Source organism: Bicyclus anynana, chromosome 18 (assembly GCF_947172395.1).
Source record: "Bicyclus anynana chromosome 18, ilBicAnyn1.1, whole genome shotgun sequence".
In the NCBI taxonomy this organism is placed as follows: Eukaryota; Metazoa; Arthropoda; class Insecta; order Lepidoptera; family Nymphalidae; genus Bicyclus; species Bicyclus anynana.
This window is the reverse complement of record NC_069100.1, coordinates 8475056-8497342: the sequence shown is the minus strand read 5'-3', so window position 1 is coordinate 8497342 and position 22287 is coordinate 8475056. Positions and strand designations below refer to the sequence as shown.

The 22287-nt window shown below is 35.1% G+C and overlaps 1 protein-coding gene across 2 annotated transcripts in view; it reads right to left on the bottom strand.

The window, feature by feature from the left end:
* Positions 1–1450: 1450 nt before the first annotated feature.
* Positions 1451–22287, bottom strand: part of LOC112055658 (thyroid receptor-interacting protein 11) — a 74931-nt gene continuing 54094 nt past the window's right edge. For both annotated transcript variants that reach the window (XM_052886899.1, XM_052886900.1), the window contains 7 exons: positions 15562–18777; positions 14778–14962; positions 12579–12742; positions 11702–11905; positions 6599–6743; positions 5209–5429; positions 1451–3925 (listed from right to left, as the gene is read on the bottom strand). In XM_052886899.1, the coding sequence (XP_052742859.1) occupies positions 3711–3925; positions 5209–5429; positions 6599–6743; positions 11702–11905; positions 12579–12742; positions 14778–14962; positions 15562–18777 (4350 nt within the window). In that variant the 3' untranslated portion in view covers positions 1451–3710. The remainder of the gene's footprint in view (positions 3926–5208; positions 5430–6598; positions 6744–11701; positions 11906–12578; positions 12743–14777; positions 14963–15561; positions 18778–22287) is intronic.

Sequence of the window (22287 nt, the reverse complement as noted above, 5' to 3'; positions counted from 1 at the left end):
TAGGTCTTATTCAAAAGATGTGGCAAATATTCTTAATCACGCATATTTTATAATTAGACGCCCGCGACTTGGCCAGCTAGAAAATCGATGACCCTTTTAGCTTTAAAGAAACAATTAATTATCATCACATTCCAACCGTTTAAAAAAAACTATTTGTTTGTTTGTTTGGAAGTTTAGAACCATAACTTACGAGTATCTACAAAATATCTTTAACGGTAGTTTTCGTTGGATTCTCGCGGAACGAGGACATGATTGTTATGCCAAGGAAAATATTTTAAAAAATACGCTTCATAATTGGACGGTTGAGGGTCTGGAATCTGCTACCTTCACAGCCAACACAGGCTTAACTCTATAATTGACTACCGTACCTACTTATCTACGGTAAGAGCATAGGCTAACAAAGTTTCACCCTTCATACAATGAGGTTTGTCTGGCTATCGCAGATTTTCAGGCCATAAGGTCGTTAAACTTTGAACGCAGTGGTGTCATCTTTTGTACGATAATCCTTAATGGATTATTTAGGGATAGACGCGGAGAATGACTTGAGTGGAGTAGGGGAGTGTTAACTAGTTTTAAAAGACGTCTTCAACCCATACATCGGTCACAAGTCCGGGACTTCGCTCAAAGTTATTCTCTGGTCTGAGGGTTTATGGTAATATTCTTAGTGGGAATTGTTAGACTTGATTTCAATCCGTTTCCGACATACACTTGACTTGAGTAGGTAAGTTGATGAATGCGTTGCGAAAGTATTCGTGCTGCCATCTACAGGCATACTGAAACAATGTTTATTATTTTAATCTACCGGTAGATGGCGTTCTTAGAGAACTTTAAAACAATCCCTTTCTATTTACCTTACGAACCTGTTGCGATGCAGTTATGCCTGAGGCTCATAGATGGCGTTATATTTTTAAATTTTTGAAAGAAGTTTTACTTCCGTCGTGTGGTCTACCTTTAATGTAACGTGGACCCGTAATATTTTGCATTTAAATTGGTCAAATAAGAGACACTTTACGAGCAAATGTGTTATAAATTTAGATTATTTTGACTTGTTACGTCAACACGAGCCGTGATAGCCCGGTGAATATAACCGCTGCCTCCGATTCCGGACGGTGTGAGTTCGAATCCGGTCCGGGGCATGCACTTCCAACTTTTCAATTGTGTACATTTTAAGAAATTAAATATCACGTGTCTCTGACGGTGAAGGAAAACATCGCGAGGAAACCTGCATACCAGAGAATTTTTTTAATTCTCTGCGTGTGTGAAGTCTACCAATCCGCATTGGGCCAGCGTGGTGTACTATTGGCCTAACCCCTCTCATTCTGAGAGGAGACTCCAGCTCAGCAGTGAGCCGAATATGGGTTGATAATGATGACGTCAACACACTCACTGTTTTTGTGTACAGTAGGCGCGTTATAATAATAGATTATATAAATTAAAATACTCATTAAATTTTTCATAATAAAATTTTAATTTAAAGCACGCATGACATTCTTAGTACATGTCATAATTATACAGTATCAATAATAATTAAATGATTAATTATTATAATTAATAAACATATTATTATATAAATAATCACAATTTCAATTTGCACAAGTTATATATTACAAGCGGATAAAATAATTAAATAAACATTGAATTTTTTTTACATAATTTACAAATATACAAAGTAAAGTAAAAAAATAAACTGAAAATTTCAAACATTATGTACCTATATGGCATGGAATCTCAAAGTAATCAAAACTTATAAAAAAAAATCCAATTATTTCCGTCGCGGTCATTCATTAATAATTCCGCGCATATAAATTCCAAGTATTATCTAGAAATGCTATAAATCATCAATAGTTAACTATATCAAGGTACGTATACAGAATATAATGATTATTTCATTTAAACAATATAATAACATTATGATAATAAAAAATAAACATTATTTTATTTACAACATATAACATAAAAATCGGCTGTACAATTCTAAAACCTAGTAACTGACATTTCGTTATAATGTGAGTATTTGCTAACGTTGATTCACGTTATTGCAAACATTGTGTAGTTCGCTAGTCGAAATGTTCAAAATATTAACCTACTGTACTAAAACTTATTTCGTAGCACCTGCTAGGTTTTAACTTTGAACAGCCGAAATGTTTTTATTTCATATAATTTTAAGGGTCTGAATGTCAAAAAAAAGGTACCTATGATGTATAAGCTTGACCAGAAAAATAAAAAACCTTGATGTAGATGCCGAAAGTATTTCTTGTCTTGTTTTTTAACTAGGACGTCCAAGGTTCGATGTTTAGTTTTGTGGCAACTTAAGAATTTATTTATTCTTTCTTGTCTGGTAGACTTCGAGAGGATAGGATTGACGATATCTTAACAATGAATGAATGAATGAATAGAACGAAGAAATCTAGCCACGATCTAAGCCTTCTACTAAACTCTAACGACGATACCTATTTATAAACATAAATTAAGATTTAAATCTCAATTCTCTTCAAAGCAAAGCGAACTTTAAATAGTAGTAATTAGGGTCACTTTACTTTGAAGAAAATTGAGGAGGTAAATCTTAATCCTTGTTTATAAAATGGCCGTAAACGATTTCGATACTAACGTCTGACAGTATAAGCATTTGGTCGACTTGATATTAAGTGGTATAATTAAAAGCACCAGATAACATAGCTTTTAAGCCTGATGCAGTTGCAATTTCAAAACAACCAAACGATTCACACGGCCCCCCTTATTATGGGAGAGGGGATATGGAGTTTAAATCCACTACGCTGCTCAAATGCTTCGGAGGTCAAATTCTTTAACGAGAACTATCATAATGATAATAACCGGGACCCACAGCGTAACATGCTCTCCGATGCACGGGGTCGTCACCTCCCAACTCCGGTCTGAGAATTTGTACTGAAAATTTCTTACAAGAAACCGCAGAATGTCATAGCCTGATTCAGGACTCTAACTCAGGACCTTCGGATCCGAAGCCACATATTTGATTCAGTTATAATTTTCTTAAAACACATACATTCAAATGTATTCCTAGGCTAACCAACGAGGTAGTCTATCCAAGCTAATCTTAAAGGTGAATGCCCATCGTTTTCAGCTGAAAATCAGCGCTAGGCATTACAATGAATGCCTTAATGCTGAGCTGTAAACCCTTTCTGTTTGGTATCACAGACAGTCATATAATATCTAAGATAGGATGTACTGTTTGTGACACTAAAAATTAATAAAGGTATTTAACGTATTTGCTCAAACAGGTCGCAGGTGTACCAAGGTGGCGAAGTAACCTTTAAAGCTGTATTGATTTTTTTTAACAAACAAACCAATCATAAGTCTTCAAAAAATGTCGTAAAACTCAGGTTGTATGGTCAACGATCTTTCGTTGTCCTATTTGTTGTGGACAAATTAAAGATGAATTAAAAATGTCGTTAAACATTGTAGCAAACTTTTTTTATAAAGTAATGATCTCATTATTAAAGTAAAAGTATCAAGATTTTTTTAGATATAAGTAATTGTCGGGCTGTCAGGAAAGGCAGTGGATGGGCATTCCCTTTTAGCTGCTTTTTAATAACCCGAGGCATAGTTATTTTGCCTTATGTTACCTATAATTTATAAGGACGAAGCCTAAGGCAACGGCTATATCCTATAATGGATTCAGTTCTGTTAAAATACATATACTTATGTATAATAAACAATATCTTTCATTAATATCACATGTCCTTTAAAACGTGTTTCAAAATGGCGCCCTCGTTATTCCGGGTCTGATTGACCCCAGTGTCTAAAGTGTTTATTGGAATGGCCCTGGTATCAGACTCTATGGAAACCTGGGATGAGGTTTCTACGGAATCCATGTTCTGGAATAGAAGGTTGTTTGAACCTGTCGATGGGTTTCTTCTGTGACCGACGTCGAAGACCGGGTGTGGTCCTGAAAAACAAAGAACGAATCAGCGAATGAATACTACATCCAAAAATTCCAGTAACAACTAAGTACCAGATTCTTTGACGACTGAATATACTTCTTATTACGTAAGACAAAATAGTAAAAAGAAAAAGTAGGATCTAGAATCGTAACATAAGGGCCAAGAGTCAAATACTTATGTCTAAATATTGCTGTATTTTTCGCAAAGGAAGTAATAGCATCCATCGCAACAAAAGAGACAGCGATAAATAGACGAATTAAAAAATTTGGAGGTTTATTATATCCGACATAATGAAAAATACATACAACTTTGGTACTCGTACTACAGCCTTTAACCAAGAGTAGACGTATATTACATTCTAGGTGGGTTTCCATCATGTTTTATCAATTGGACAATATCTATACTTATAATAAATCTGTAGAGAGGTCAATTCTGTACATGAAATATATTTCCAAAATAACTATCAGGGGGTGATTAGTGATCGATACTGATGCCAAAAATGCAATCAGTAAAATTTTTGTCTGTCTGTCTGTCTGTCTGTCTGTCTGTCTGTCTGTATGTTCTTTATAGAAACAAAAACTACTGGACGGATTTTAACGAAACTTGGTACAATTATTCTACATTCTCCTGGGAAGGTTATAGTATACTTTTCATTACGCTACGATCAATAGGAGCAGAGCAATGAAGAGAAATGTTGAGAAAACGGGAGAAGTTACTCCATTTTTTAAGCTTCCGTCGAGTGTACAGCCTTAATGGTTAAAGTTACATAGAAATCATGTATGACGGAAATGTTCTCCTTAAAATTATCTATAAAAACACAACAGCATATATATGTCTATCTTTTATGGTTGACTCACAATAACACGTGTAACTCCCGATAGCTTAGCAGTTCGGAGCTTACTAATTATATTTGTCTACTCTTATGTTTATAACACTCATCACTCATCCCTAACTAAAAAAATTAACATTATTACCTATTTAATAAAAAAAGAATCATAAAAATCGGTAAAGAAACAAGAAAGTTATACAAGAAATACGCTAAACCATCGCGCGTGAATACTAATTCATGGTATATGGATTATTTTTGTGTATAGGTTGCCGCGGTCGACGCGACTTAATTAAATAGGTAATAAATAAAGAAGTGCAGCCTTAATGAGTAGTGGTAGGATAGGGGTAGTTGAAAGTTTACAACGACTTTCACGCGGACGAAGTCGCGGGCGTCCGCTAGTATTAAATAAAATAACAAATCGCTTATAGCAAAAACGTAAAATAAAAAAAAATATATTACCAATGGTAGAACTTTTCCTTGAACTAGCGGGAGTTGTTCTGCCTCCTTGCAGTCCCATCATATCCGGCAAAGGCGCTCTTGGCCTCGACTCGTTGTGGAGAAACTTGACAAACTCCGCAGCCAAACTGTCTCCAGCATTGGCTGACCTGACTAGACCCAGCTTCTCACATTCCGTCTGGTTGAAGTCCAACACTGTGGAGAGGATGCGCAGGACTTGGGTTCTGGAACAAGAAATCGTCTTTAAAGTAAGCAAACTATACTTCCCATTTTGACGGCCTCCGTGGCGTAGTAGTGTGCGCGGTGGATTTACAAAACGGAGGTCCTGGGTTCGATCCCCGGCTGGGTCGATTGAGATTTTCTTAATTGGTCCAGGTCTGGCTAGTGGGAGACTTCAGCCGCGGTTAGTTACCACCCTAACGACAAAGACGTACCACCAAGCGATTTAGCGTTTCAGTACGATGTCGTGTAGAAACCAAAAGGGGTGTGGATTTTCATCCTCATCCTAACAAGTTAGCCTGCTTCCATCTTAGACTGCATCATCACTTACCATCAGGTGAGATTGTAGTCAAGGGCTAATTTGTAAGGAATATAAAAAATAATCGAAACAGTACTCTGTTCAGGTGGACTGTTTCGATTTTTATGATGAGAAGTATGACGGTGTTGATACAAAAATTTAATTTTCGCTTAGAAGACTATTAGTTCCTCGAAGGTAAGATTTTGGACTAGATCATCTTGCTAAAAACAGAAATGGTTAGACATTGATAGAGACTAGCAAAATAGAAAAGCTTTTTGCATATTGACCGGATAAACTTCATTTTTGAACATAGCTCTCACGAGTCTTCTTTCTTTAATTTTAAGATAATTCGTATATAAATAGTTCTTTGATACAGGTTTAATAAGCTGATTATGGTATATCGTATTAGAATACTAGGTATTCTAATAGCATAATGATTTCTATGGGTGAGTTTTTGAATATTGTCATCAAGATTTTTTTACGAAATATACGCTAGGTATGGAAAGCCATGCCAACGCATTGTGACTGCAGCAAGCAGCATTGTCATGGTAATGCAATACGCAAAACCAGTAAAACGCAAGATTATAGTCTTATTATGTTAACGATTATATAAATGATCAAAAAGCTTAGTGTTGAACTGCTTTATATGATTGTGTACTTATTCTAGATAAGTTTGTAAAATGGTGATAAACTAAAAAATATAAACCTTGGCTAAGTTTGTTTTGGGCTCCAAGGCGCTTTGGAACCCTCGTAACTTAAATTTTAAGTTTTCGACTTTACTCACCAGCAATCATGACCTAACTCGACGTTTCAAAAGTGCTTGTAAACTAAGCCTAATTGAAATAAATAAATTTTGAACTATGAATATTGAAGTACCTGTTAAGGTCATTCCTGTTAGCCGTAAGCACGTAGTTGACGACCAGGTTCTTCACCAGGTTCTTGTCCACCTTGTCCTGCTGGTTGGATATAGCGCTGTAGTACCTCTCCTCTGCAGCGGTTATCGACGCCTGGAGAGCTCGCACTGGGGTAGTATGAATAAAGTTCGTGTTTGAATGAATAATCCAGATAAGGTCTTATTTACATATTAATAAAAATAGTAATGTGGACATTACTTAATAAAGAAATCTTGGACAGCAATTTTAATGTACACTGCTTTTTGTTTATGCATACAAATTCAAGAAAAGGATCTCTTCCTTTTCAAATATACACAAAGGTAACACTTAGATATAGCTTGTGACTTTTCACAATATGCAATATGAATGTACTGGCTGACGCCGCGCGGTTTTACCCGCGTGGTTCTTGTTCCCGTAGGAATACGGAGATACCATATAACCTTCCTTGATAAATCGGCTATCTAACACTGAAAGAATTTTTCAAATCGGACCAGCAGTCCCTGAGATTAGTGCGTTCAAACAAACAAACTCTTCAGCTTTATAATATTAGTATAGATAATGTATGTACCTACATTATCTATACTACATTATCTATACAAAGGAAATATGAAGACGATTGGAAACTAACATTTCTAAAAACGCTATTTGATATAATTTATGTCAAAACCTCCCAAAAAACCAAGAATTCAAAAGCAATTGAGTTACCAATCTATTGGTGATGTGAGGTTTGTATTAATATATAGTTTATAATGCAAAACTATTTTTTATATGTACATAAAGAAAAAACTACACTAATTAATACTCTAAAATATTTACAAAACTAATAACAAAATCATTCAAGTCGAAACATACTATATCACTCAGCTATTGCGATAAATCAGTATCGCATATATTTATTATATATTATGATTTATACTAATAACGCATAAAGTAGAGCGTTGTTATCATTTTAGAGTGATGTAAGAATGTTTCCACATTTAAAATAATTTATAAAAATAAAATCCATCAATGTCTACTCTCACCATGCAGCTTGTCGTCGAAGGATGATGTAGCTCGCACGATATCAAAGTATTATTCAGACACTGGGCAGGGAACGAACGGCACTGACACTCGTAATGGCAATTGATCACCGTCACTCATACATTATCCAAATACCCAAAGCGTTTAATTTGAATTTGACAAACAATGCCAAACATTTGTCATAACTTGGCTTGTATTTGTTGTTATTATTTTCATGTCGTAAACCCTTTGCTAAATGCCCTATAAGATTATATAGTAAAAAAAAATATTGAAATTGCGATTTTTTTATTTGGCTTAGTGTGACATTTCATTTTCGGAAATATACGCCAAGTTGCATTCCAAAAAGTCTTACAGATCATTTAAATTTACAGGATTAGTATGGACATGCTCGGCTAAATTTTCTCATGTCTCGATATCTGCATTTGATACTGACATATAATGTTGATAAGTAATTGTATCACACAAATCTTTGTCACAAGTTGGTTGTATAGCCAAGATTTTTTCAACCAATTACGCGCCAAGTATCAAGAAAATTTATCTTCGTAAAATAGTCGTGACGTGGTAAATTTTCTTTCATTTCAAAGAAGAGAACGCTTGATGAGTTAAATAAATCGGGCTGTAACTTGGCTAAGGTACAAGTATGGCCAAGTGAAATTGCCAAAGTCGGCGAAAGCGCTGCCCGATCCCATTTCTAATACTCACCAGTACCTGAAGTAATACTCAGAAACAATGCGGCTATTGTGAGGGTCTTCTCTACTTCTTCTACTGGATGGGATAAAAAAAATACAGAAAATTTTGTTTCAAAACCATGCTAAAGTTTTGTAGGTAGGTAAGGTATTTAGAAAACCACAGAACAGACAACGCTAAAAGCTAACGCTTTTTGCGTGTGCGGATCATCGCAAGCGTGTCCGCGCATGTATTTGCAGTCTTGTTTTGTTCTGTGACAAAAGGAATAAATAATATTCATCTCTAAAGTAAGGGTCACATATTCCATTTTTCACTAATTTCATTTTCAAATTTTAATTTCTAAATTCGCTCATGGCGAAATAAGCATGATTTTGAAACAAAAAGAAAACATCACTGAAACAAAAACAAAAAAATAACATTCAACAACAACAAACATTTAAAACAACATAGGTGCAACAAATATTGCGCGTGATGCTGGAATTAGATTGTTTCATTATTATGACGATCTTTAATGTTTTAAAATAGTTATTCTTCATAAATTTTTTTATTACACGAAATTAACACATTGATGAAAATAGTGTATGGCTCCATAGACCACTTATTTTGACCGACTTCAAAAACAGAGCCGGTATTTAAATCATATTTATACACTATCAAAATTGAAGTAAACAATCTAATTCCAATTTAACGAATATCAATAACTAAAAACAAAATACGACACAATAAAAACAAATGGCTGTTTCATTCATGAATTTCTAGAGTCTGCGTGGAATTATTTGGGCAAGAATCAAGTTCCAGATTTAGTCACGTACTTTAAAAAAATCCATACTGTATACAGCTGTACACAATTTTCTAATTAATACTGAAATGATAAATCTAAAAGTATTACTATCCTTTACAAAACTTTTCACGTAGAAAAGGAATATTACTAGATCTCTCATTTCAGATTAGTTAAGAGATTTGTGTCATCAATAAATAAACACAATTAAAATTATTCAAATCGTAACTTTAAATATGTTATGATTTGAATGTAAGACATAAAGCTAAGGTTCGCTTGTTCGAAAATCGCCATTACAATTTAATTCATACGTTATTGCTAAAATCTTATTATGAATACTATTGATAGTTTTTTTTAAATATCAATATATATATCAATAATAGTATAGTGTTTTTGTCTGGTACTTGTACAAGGAAAGTATCTGTTTTCACAGACATATGGAACATTGTCAATTGCAACTTGATTGAAAAAGTGAAATTTCTGCCATATTTTATTTGTATTGGCAATTTTTGTTCAAGCTGACCTTAGGAGTTGTGAAAAAAAAACGACGTCACGATGGTGATACCACACTCCTCAGTCGAACCCCACATGGTAATCTGAGTGGAGCGCGACATCAGCTGTCATGACATCACTGTGACAGTGACAGCTGAGCCGCGGCGTCACGACGTCTCACAGTTACCAAATGAGATTAGACCGAAGCAGGTCTGAAGCTTCTTGAATGCTGCTCAAGCTTAACAATAATAATAATCGCTAGGCTGGATAATTATTGCTTGCCAGTGCATGTATTAATTACCGAGAAAGCGAAGGATTCTAAGATTGGACTACGGGCGAAGCGAGCGGTTCAAAATTGGAATCCTGATCGTAGGGAAGGATTCAACGGCGCTACTTGCAAATAATGCATCCGAAATACATCGCTCATTGTAGTACTATTTGAGCAAGAAAATTTCAATGTTTCTCACTTCTAACAGAACTTTAAATCGATTTTTTTTGTCTAGTACATACATTTACAAACAACAACGACAAAAATCAAAATAAACAACAAGCATAACTGAAAAAGAAAAATTCAAATATAAAAGAAAACAATACTTACTCGTACTACATACAGTGTTTCCACAATATGATACATGGATACTTCAGCTTAACAGTCATACAGTTTCTAAATGATTAAAAATGTTAGAGAGTTCCAACAATATATGGACATTTTTTCAAAACGTTTTTATCTGTATGATTATTAAAGTACGGCAACATTAACAGGCGACCATTGACAGTAGAGCACGAATGGTGATTATCTTAAATGTACTAAATCATCATAAAATTAAAGTTGATATTCCAATAGCACAATAAGAATTGAACATTACAGTCAAAGTTAAATAGTATATAGGCAGGAACCATATGAAATAACAATTTTAGAATTACATTATGGTGTTTCTTTTTTAAAATTAAATGTAATTAATTTAAATCCTGATAAACTGTCGTTCCTCACTGTCAATGGTGGGCGCTATAAGACACACGTTCAAAGCAAGACACAACGGCAACGTCAATAAAAAACGTAACAAACAAAACTTATTCGGTCGAGCACGTGACAAACAAAACTTACTCGGCCGAGCACGTGACAAACAAAACTTACTCGGTCGAGCACGTGACAAACAAAACTTACTTGATCGAGCACGTGAACTTACTTGATTGGATACGTGTGTCTGGCTAACTCTACGGAAGCAGTGCGGGGTCCAGCGTGATACCAACTGATAGTCTGGGGGCGAACCTACCCCAGAATTACCAGCTGATATTTGGCCAGCGCCCGCACACTATGCTACTTCGATGAAACTTCTTTTCAAATTAATATTAACACTACATTATTGGTGATATAAAAGACATGTAGAATTTCCAAAAATTTTAGAAAGCATAAGTATCAAAAAGAACAACCAATAATTTATATTCATGATACCCAGGTATAATCCTGGTGTATATCAAAAAATATTGACTGATAGGGTATTTATATTTGATGCAATCCCGAAATAAAGGCTAAGAAGATGATAAAATAGTATAAAACAAGAGAAAGTTAAGTTTTAATTTCAATAATTTTCTTTTCTTAAAGTTTAAGCTTTTTTTTATTGTTTAAAAAGGTTTCCAAGATCTTTAGAAATTCATTCTAAGTGTATCCTAATATAAATATGAAATATACATTTTCTAGTATAGCACAGGCGTTACTATCCGGAAGTTGGTAGTACAATGAGTTAACGAATAACAAAGTCATTTTTCACTTAAGTGCAATTTTCGAGGGTGTTTTGTCTAAGGATATGACAAAGATACACCACAGAACTTTGTAAAATTTTATTTTATTCATTGTATTTCTTGGACTTCCATAAAGTTCCGCCTGGTTCCATTCAATGAATCACGCAAAGAATTCAAGAATGGTTTTGGCGCTTGATTGCAATATCACATAACTTGACAAATCCTACAAAATAAAAAATACCAAATTATAATTTCCTTAGTTCCTTGCGTGACGTCATTTGAAAAACATACATATGGATCATAAAGTATTATTAAATTGGATGTATGACTATTTTGAAGATCACATACCCCGAATACACGTAAACTTACCTTGTTCCTTGAGATCGTTGATCTGTGCCGTCTTCGTCTCGACCTGATCGCCCAGCCTGGTAGCAGCTTTCAGGCCGGCGACAGACTCCTCTAGTTTTCCATTCAGTCGCGCTATTTCGTTGCGTAACGCGTCGTTTTGGCGTTTGACCTCCTCCATTTGGTTTCTTATTTTCTCTGTTGCGCTGTGGATGTCTCTTTCCTTGTCTGAAACGTTGAGTTTGTATTTGGTTAATTGTTTTTTTTTTTAAGAATATTTGCCATAACTTGTCGGGAAAGACTGCTAGGAGTGGGTATGACAATAGACCAACGGGGTGGGGATCAAACCACCACCCCTCGGTGATGAGTCCGACCGCTCTTACCGTTGAGCTATTGAGGCTTATATTATAAAATTGTACAGTCAAAGTCCTTATGCTAGCCACCGACCATCCGATAAGCCTTGCCCGCAGCGCTAACGGCTTGATGTTCGATGAAACTGATCGTGTGCTGGTCGCGATCTCCGTGATGTCATGCATATCGCGACCAAGACATGAGCCCAAAATTTCGCGATATTTCGTCTGCGTCCAAGTTTTTCCACAACTTATTGAGAGTTGCCATCTCTGGATACCTAAATGGGCCCAAAAACATACTAAAAAATCAGACAAAAATCAACAAAAGTATTGTTGATTTTTTCGATTTCGACATGCATAAAATGTTATCGATGTGTTATTTATAATTTTTGCGTCGACCAGTAGTCATCAAATTTCAGCCTAATTTTGTTGATATCTCCATATAGGTGAGAATTTGAAGCTCAGACCCATAATGCTGTTTTAATTCGGGTTGGCAATCCGTTGGAAATCCGATCCAAATCTATCACAAGCACAAGTTCATGAATAATTACCTAATTGGAACTGTTCCAGCACAACTTGCAAGTTGGTGAGCGCTGCTTCGCTTCTACTCCTCGCGTCGTCCGCTTCGCTCAGCTTAGCTTGTACTTCTTCACGCTGTTTCTCCAATAGCTTGATTTGGTTCCTCAGCGTTTCTACTTCTTGATTGGCTCGAATGCTGTAATGGAAATTATTCGGCATTTATAATGGAACAAAACTGACATTCTAAAAGGCGTGAATCCAAGGATCGCTGAAAGAATTATTGATCCAATACCTAAGCCACAAGCATCTAACAGGAAGAGTAGTAGGGTTATTCTGCCAGCTATTTGTGTCAATTGCTTTAGAGAAGTAGAGAATAGAAACTTAAAGATGTTTAAGGCAAGAGTAAATGGAAATGTTGGAAGAAGAATGCTTTGGGAACGTTCTCAATAGAAGCCAGATCACAAGTACCTCAAACTGACAAAGTCTCTTATTAGTCTCGATAGCTCAAATGTAAAAGTGGTCGTATTCATCATCGGGGTGGTGGTTCGATCCCTGCCCTATTGCCCTGGACTATTGTCGTACCCACTCTTAATACAGTCTTTCCTGACTAGTTGGAGGGAAATGGGAATATTGCTCATATTTTAAAGATATGGCACATATTCTTGTTTAAAAAAAAGTTGTATGAAAGGGTTAATAAGAATACAAAATGCAAGATGCGCAAGGACAAAAGGATGTATGTACCTACCCTTGGGAATGAGGCATGATGATATGTATGAAAGTGTTTGTATCATAGCATCGCAAAAAAATGGTTAAAAACAATAGGAATGATGACAGTTTTTTTAATTGTACATAAGTTAAGAGTATGCTAATAGTAAAGCAATTTTGTAGAAGTAACAGAGTGTCTGCGATCATTAGTTTCAGAGCAACAACGACTTGAGGGGTCATAGATCGCTAAAAAAACGCTTTTTCAAATGGCACGAAAGATTGACGTCGTAGTTGAGCGAGATCGCTAAATTTATATGTGCGCTAAAACAAAATTACAAATACCTTTGTTATGCATAAACGCATAAGTTATATATGTTTTATACATCATATAAAGAAAAATGTCACATTGAATGTAAGGAAGCTGAAGATGTATGAATTTTCATCTAATGACGTTAAAAGAATTTTAATTGACTTTCTAATTTTATAATCTTATTAATTTATGTTACAAACATCCAAACAATCTTGGTTTTTTATGTATTCATTTGTTAATATAGACCTTATTAACCCGAATGTCTATCAAATATATATATAGAAACCGTGTCATCATCCCAAATAACATCGTAGTATTAAATTGAAAACCTATAACACCGAAGCGAAGCGAAGCGGTCTGCAAAAGAAAAAAAGTCACGGACATAGCTCAACGAGTCGCGAAGCTGAAGTGGCAATGGGCGGGGCACATAGTTCGGAAAGCCGATAGACGCTGGGGTCCCAAGGTGCTGGAATGGCGACCCCGCATTAGAAAGCGCAGTGTTGGTCGATCCCCCACGAGGTGGACTGACGACATCAAGCGAGTCGCAAGGATTCGCTGGTTGCAGGCGGCCCAGGATCGTGATGTTTGGAAGTCCCTACAAAAGGCCTATGTCTTGCAGTGGACGGTTCATCGGCTAATATGATGATGAATAGCGATTACTATAATCCAACTTAACATTAGGTCTATAAGATTAAGTCGGATTGCCACTTAACCTTAGAGAGGATTAGATGACCGACAACTTTAATTCGACTTTTCCAACTCTGCAATTTTCAGTACTAAACCTGTTTGGGTTGGGGCATGCAACTTTTCAGTTTTGTGCATTTTAAGAAATTAAATATCATGTTTCTTCTTAATTCCCTAGTGTGTGAAGTCTGCTAATTCGCATTAGGCCAACGTAGTGGTTAGTGGCCTAACCCCTCTCATCATGAAAGGAGACTCGTGCTCGACAGTGAGCCAAATATGGGTTGTTAATAATGATGATGATGATGATGATGATGATGATGATGATGTACCTTTATAAGGAAAAAGGCGTTCTCTTCTACAAACACTAACGCTTTGAAAACATAAAAATGTATGGCATGCATCAAACAATCAACCTATAAATTGGATATATCATTGTCATACATTTTTTTAGTTAGTTTTCGAAGCGATAGCGTTTGTAGAAAGATAATTTATGTGTAACTTAGCTACAGACTTTTCAGTCGATTAAAATTACCTATTGCTGGTGTAAACGGTGCTGGTTTGCTTAGCCCTCTCCTCGACCTGATGCAGCCTGGCCTGGCACTCGCACAGCTTCTGCTCAGAAGCCATGAGCTCCTGGGTGTAGTTCTCTTCTAACTCCACGAGGTGGTGGCGCAACCTTTCCAGCTCGCGCGAGGAGTTCTGTTCTTGCTCTGACAACTAAGAGCAGGACAAGGAAACGAGTCAGAGCGAGGGCACACGGTGCGTTGCGGCGCCGCATCGCAAAGAGTTCACCGTATCAGCGGGTACAAGAGCGGTGCGGTGCCGCAACGTTATGTCGCAGCGGCGCCGTAGCAGCGTTGTACAGTTTGTAAATCATTGTGAAGTTGTGACGTATAAACAACTGAGCGGTGCCGCTCCGACGTCGCAACGCATTCACCCCTCCCCGCCTCGTGTCGGTGGTTGCAAGTACGGTGCGGCGCCGGAGCGCATCGTGTGACATGCCACAGATATTTCTATGTAAGACGACGCAGGGTAAATATGATCGACGATTTGACAGCCTCCGTGGCGCAGTGGTATGCTCGGTAAATTTACAAGACGGAGGTCCTGGGTCGATCCATGGCTAGGCCGATTGAGTTTATTTAAGCGGTCCAGGTCTGGCTGGCAAAGACGTACCGCCAAGCGATTTAGATTTCCGGTACGATGTCGTGTAGAAACCGAAAGGGGTGTACATTTTCATCCTCCTCCTAACAAGTCCACTCCATCTGTGTTCGAGATATATTTTTCAACAAATTGATTTTTTTTCACAATTCACCTACCTGTACATTTTCTGCCGTCAATTTCTTTACAGTCTCCAATTGCATTGCTAACTTTGTTTCTAGATCTTCGCATCTCTTCGTCAGATTCTTAAATGCTTCACTTGCGTTTAATAATTCCGTTTTTAACTTTTCTTGTTCTGTGACGTTTTTATTTAATGCCACTAGTATGTCATCCTTTTCTTTGAGATTTAGTTGTAATGATTCACAATTCGTGCAGTTAGTATTATTTTTTAATAATAGATCTTTTTCTTCGATAATTTTTTTAAATTCATTATTCTGTTCAAGTAGAACTTGGTTTAACCTCTGTATTTCATTGTGGTATTGTATACTTTCATTATGTTTTAAATTCACTAAATTTATAATGTCATTCTTTTCAATGGTAGCATTATCTATGACAATTTTCAATTCTTTAACTGTATTTTCTAATAACACCATTTTATTTTGTGTATCTACTAATTCTTTTTCTTTTATGTTTAAAACTTTCTCTAGTTCTACTGATACCTTTTCTATTGCCTGTTTCTCTTCTAACAATTTAGCATATTCATCGTTTGGTTGAGTGGTGTTCTCTGAAGCTTTTATTTTGTCTGTTAATTCTACAATGGACTGTTTTAATTCCTTTATTTCTTTATCTTTACTGTCTAATTGTGATTTGATTTCTGTATAGGATTTTTCTGATTCCGTAACTATACCATTCATTTTAGAAATTTCCGAGTTTTTGTGAATAATTTCATCGTTAAGAATGTATATTTGTTGGTTAAGTTCTTCTTTCTCTACTTGTAACTTACTCAATTCTTCGTTACTTTGGTTGGAACTGATTGTAACGCTGTTTAGTTTTTGTGTTAGTTCTTCCACAGTTATAACGAGGTTCCTAATTTCTTGACTTTTTATTTGAACACTTTTTTCAAGATCAGTAACATTTTGATTTAGACTTTCAAGTTCAAGATTATTTTTATTTACCGTCATGTTAAGGTCATTTATTATGGAATCTTTATCGTTAATATCTGCGATGAATTTTTCAAATTCATTTTCTAATTCCATAATTTTGTTGTCCGTGGAAGATATTTCTACTTCAAGTTGTAATTTTTTATCTAAAAGGTATTTGTTTTCATCTTTTAAGATTAAGAGTGTATTATTGGTAGCATCATACTGATCAGCTTTTACTTTTAAATCGTTAATGATCTTTTGAAGTTCAGACTTCTCGTGAGCCTCAATAAGTATCTTTTCTTTTAATAAATTAGTTTCATTAATTAATTCTTGTTGTTGGCTTTGAAGTTTTACAAAGTCATTAGTTAGTGATTTAAATTTCTCTTCAAGAATTGATTTTTCTTGCAGTAAACTATCTCGCATATTTACTGTCATCGTTACAGATGATGCATTTTCAACAATGGCTTCAGATTCTGTAGTTATTGTATCTTCGTTCAGAGGAGTATTTTCTGAGTCAATATGTGGACTTCTTTTTTTAGCTTTAATCTCATGCTCGAGTTGTTTTATCTTGTTGTCTAAATCTTGTTTATGATTTATAGATTCATCTAGTTTATTCTTAAGATCATTTATACTGCTATTTAAAGTATTGTTTGTATACTCTAATTCTTTGTGCGCATCGCACATTGACTGTTTTTCTTGTTTTAGGTCTTCAATTTGTTTAGCTAGTAATACTTTATCGTTTTCCAGGATATGAATGTCGATAGAAAGTTGTTCATTTTTAGAGTTAGCGGAATGTAAGCGTTTTTGCAAGTTATCTATTTTATCTATAGCTTCCTGTAATTTAACACTATGTGTAACATTTGCATTATTTTCTAGTTCTTGTACAGCTTGTGTCTGCGCTTTACACATCTTTAATTCATTAAGCATTGAAGTATACTTATTTTTCATATCATTAAGGCATTCTTGTAATATTTTTTTCTCATTTTGTACATCCTTTAGCTCGTTCTCTATCCTTTTTATTTCGGATTCAAATGTTTTGTTTATTCTATTACAATCAGCGAGTTCAGTCTCTAATTTTGCAAGATTGTCTTCATGAGTTTCAATGATTGGTTCCAATTTAGAGGTATTTTTTAAGGCCGCTATTTCTGAAAGAAGAAAATCATTGTTCTTTTTCATTTCTTCCAATTCACTCTCAAGGTGCTGTATATCGGATGTCAAATATTCATTTTCCGTAGTCACATCTTCAATTTGCGATTGTAAATTATTTATGCAAAGCTTTTTTTCTGATAGTTTGTTTTCTAGAGCATCAATATCTATTTTAAATGAATTCAAAGTTTTAAATACACCCTCTAGTTTTTGCATGATAACATTTTCTGTTTCTGTCGGGATTTCACCTACATAATCTACAGGTAAATCAAAATTAACGTAACGATTATATAACTGCATGATTTTATCTGGTTTTATAAATTTAATTTCTATAGTCTCATTATATTCTCTATCGCGTTGAGATAACTTTAATTTCAAGTCATCTATATCTCTTTTAAGTGTTTCTATTACACTTTTAGCATTATCGTCTATATTTACTTCATCTAGATGTACTGAATTAGAGACACGCCTATGTTTCAAATCATTTAATTCTTTTAATATGTTTTCATACTTATCCATCGGCACCATGTGTGACGGTTCATTCAATTTATTAGCCACTTCTGCATCATGTTCTAATTTAGTCACTTTTTCTTGTAATTTAAAAACTTCTTCATGTAATTCCTGATTTTCTTCTTGAAACTTTTCAGCATTTTCCCTTAGCAAGCTATGTATTCTTTCTAAGTTCTGGTATTTGTGGAAAAGAGTATCATAATCAGGATGTGCTGTTTTAAGACTTTCTATTTCTTGATCTTTCTCACTTATTTTACGTAATAATACTTTTATTTCATCTGTGTATTCATCATTGCTGTTTTTTAATTCTTGATGCTCTTGTTTCAAGACTTCAAAGTTTTTCTGTAATTCTTTTTTCAATGTTAGTAGCCTTTCCATAGCTATTTGGTGTTGGTTATCTAAGTCTTCTAAGCTGGATGTGAGGTTTTGATTTTCTTGTAGAAGCCTTATGACTTCTTCATTGTTTACATCATCTGGCAGGTTCCGATCTTTCAAGGAGGATAATTCACTTTGTAAAGCTTGTATTTGCAACTTGTATTGCTTTTCGATTTCATGGTCACTTCTAGATGCTTGTGAAGGTGGATCCCAGTACCAGCTCGATTCTTCTTCTTTAAGTCCATTTTTCCTCGACAATCTCTGTAAAGACGGAAAGAAGAATATTAACTACAGCTTTAAAAAATATATTGAAATTTTAGTTCATTGTCAGCTTAACAAAAGTTAAATTTAGAGTTAAATGTTTCTAAATCGACAATGGCATTAATGGTACCAATTTTAAAAGTTTAAAATATTTTAAATGATTGTAAAAAAGACGAAGTCACAACAAAATTATAATTACACATCACAATGACTTCATAGATAACAGTTACCTGTTTTAAAGAACCCTGAAATAACAGGTAAGTGATAATATTTAAATGGCTGATAAGTACAGTCAAGAATAACTGCCAAGTACTAAGTACTTAGTAGTCAGTCTGATTGGTACCGGGTTCGATTCCTGGGTCTGACCAAGAGGAAAATGAATACATTTTCTCTTTATTCCATTTAGTAAGTTTAATAATAAACTAATCTATACTAATATTTTGAAGAGTTTGTTTGTTTGCTTGAACGCGCTAATCCCAGGAACTACTGGTCTGATATGAAGAAATCTTTCAGTGTTAGATAGCCCATTTATCGAGGAAGGCTATATATTATCCCCATAATCCTACGGGGGTGAAACCGTGCGGCGTCAGCTAGAAATATTATAAAGAGGAGAGATTTGATTGTTTGCGTTGAATAGGCTTTAAAACTTCTGAACCGATTTGAAAAATTCTTTCACTGTTGGGAAACTACACTATTCCTGAGTGCTATAGGCTATATTTTATACCTCCATCCCTACGGGAATGGTAACTACGCCGATGAAACTGCGTGGTGTCTGTAAAGTTAGTTTAATAATAGTTAGTTAGTTTAATAATAGTTAGTTTAATAATAGTTTAATAATAAAGTAACTAACAAGTTAACTTGTTAGTTACTTTATTAAACTAACTTTACAGACACGCGTAAATTTAAGTAAGAGAAAAGGTTATATTCTAAAGACAGCATTAATTATGAAATAGTCATATTATTACGTACATAATAGAAGAAAGTAATATGTATAGGAGAATGTATGGGCGTACTACAAATCCAATATGAGATAATGAGGCCTGGCCATGTAGTTGCTAATAATGATGATGACTTAAAATCCTAGGTAGGTATACAAAGATTGTAGTTTTTTTTTTAATGAAGCTATTTCCGAACAAGTGGAAGTGGGGTATTTGCGTATACCTACTCACTCGATGCAGCACTTAAAACTAGATATACCTGTCACTTTGAAAACTGAGCTTTATGATATGTTAAATAAGATCGTAAATAGAGTGACTGGATGTAACTGTCCGTCTGTTTGTGCGCGATACGTTATCTGTATTTTACAGCGGCCTGACTCACGTTTGTAACACATTGTTAACGCGTTACAAGCACACATATATACATATATTTTATACATACAATGTGCGTAGCGTAGGTTTTTCCCTAGATTCGAAGTTTGAACCGATTTATTAGTAACTCGCGGACGCCCGCGACTTCGTGGATGGAAAATCCATCCACGGATGGAACCATGGATTTTTCCGGGATGAAAAGTAATTTATTAATCTAGAGTAAAATCTATTTCCATTCCAAATTTCAGCCAAATCGCTTCAGCGTAAAAGAGGAACAAATATACTTACACACTTACACACAAACTTTCGCCTTTATAATATTAGTGTGAAGTGTAATAGTCGAAGCAGCTCTTTGTGACGGAGTGTGTCCGATAGAGATACAGAGCTTGTCTAATTGTACTGTACCTATGTACAATTATATATGTATAATATAGGTTTTTCCCTAGCTTCTATGTTTGAGCCGATAATAGACAGCAGATGTCGGGGTCTGTCGAGTAGCAGAGAGAAAAACCCTGGACTTGTGACCAATAGGCGTAGGGTTAAGGCATTCCTTGACAGTCGATTAACACTCCCCTTTTCCTAGGTAGGTACAACTAATTTGGTAAGATCTACTAGAACAGCTTTGGATGCATGTTATAGAACTTGGTCAAGTTCTAGATAGGCAAAGATCTTTAAGCTAGTTATAGAGAGATTTTGCTAGTAATCCTCTCGCACTTACTTCTACGATTACGATATGATATGATACGAATATTATACTAATAATGTAAAGGGGTAAAGTTTGTGGTATTATAGGGTTTTTTTTTTATTCTTTACAAGTTAGGCCTTGACTAAAATCTCACCTGATGGTAAGTGATGATGCAATGATGATGATGATCTACTGAACCGATTATGAAAATTCTTTCACCACTAGAAAAACACGTTATTCGTAAGTGTCGTAGGCTAAATTTTATCCCCCTAATCTCACGAGAACAGGAACTACGAGGGTGAAACCGCGGGACGTCGGCTAGTTAGTTATCATCACAAATATCAGCCTATAGGTTACTATACACGTCGAACAATACGCTGCCCTGAAGCTGAGTTAAGTCTAATTAATAAAAATTCATCATATTTTAATATTATTATAGGTAGATTTGTATAGATTCATGTATAAAACATTTATCCCGAAGACGGTAATACAATAAAATACCAGTGTAATAAAAAGTCTTGGCATTGATTACAATAATGTTAATATTTGCTAATTACGCGCTGATGCAAATTATAAATGTACACTCGGCTACAATAATTGGATAACGATAATTATTTTATTGTTTTGTATTTTATATTCTAGCTGTTGCCAACGAATTCGCCCGTGGCAAATCCTAATAATAATACCTACCTAGAAATATGTTCTGGTTCCAACTAATAAATATTTCACTCACTTTAAATTTCTTTGTAACCGACTTCACTTACTACACTTTCATTTACTAAGTAACCTCTGTCATTCTCCAAGCTCCTATTAATATCATAACCAATTTCATTGAAATCCAGCATTCTATATTTAGTATAGAGAGGTAAACATAACAGCCCCTGTAGGCAAGAGGCACATCGATTCTCTTTCTACAATCGCAAACGCTTCGAAACCTAGAAAAATGTATGGTGATCTATGATCTTGATCACGTAACATGTCAATAGCAAATGTCATTGTTACAGGGCAACTCGGCTACAACTGGGCTACTTGGCTACAGAAGCAAAGATAAGAGTAGACAGAGTTAGTTTTAAATTTGTATAAACAAAGAACTCAGATTTGACAGGAAGATGGGAATCGATACAAGGTCGAATCCCGTCTATACATCATCAGCGAGATCCACAATCCTGTGACTAATTTAGGACCTACACTGTAATATTCAGCTGTAAAGTAACCGTACACTATTGATGATGTTGTTTTATTAATATAACTAATTGAGTTCGTAAATTGGTGGTAAACAAAAAAAAAAAGTAAACCTTGGCTGAGTTTGTTGTGGGATATGTACATCTATGGTTGTGGGTTCTTCTTGGACCAAGGCGCATTTGCAACCCTTTAATTTTAAGTTTTCGACTTCACTTAACACCATTAAATCATGACATAACTTGACGTTTCAAAAGTGTAAGTAAGTAAATAAGCTTAATTGAAATAAATGAATTTTGAATTTTAACAAAATCATAGTGATATAGTTTCCTTCCC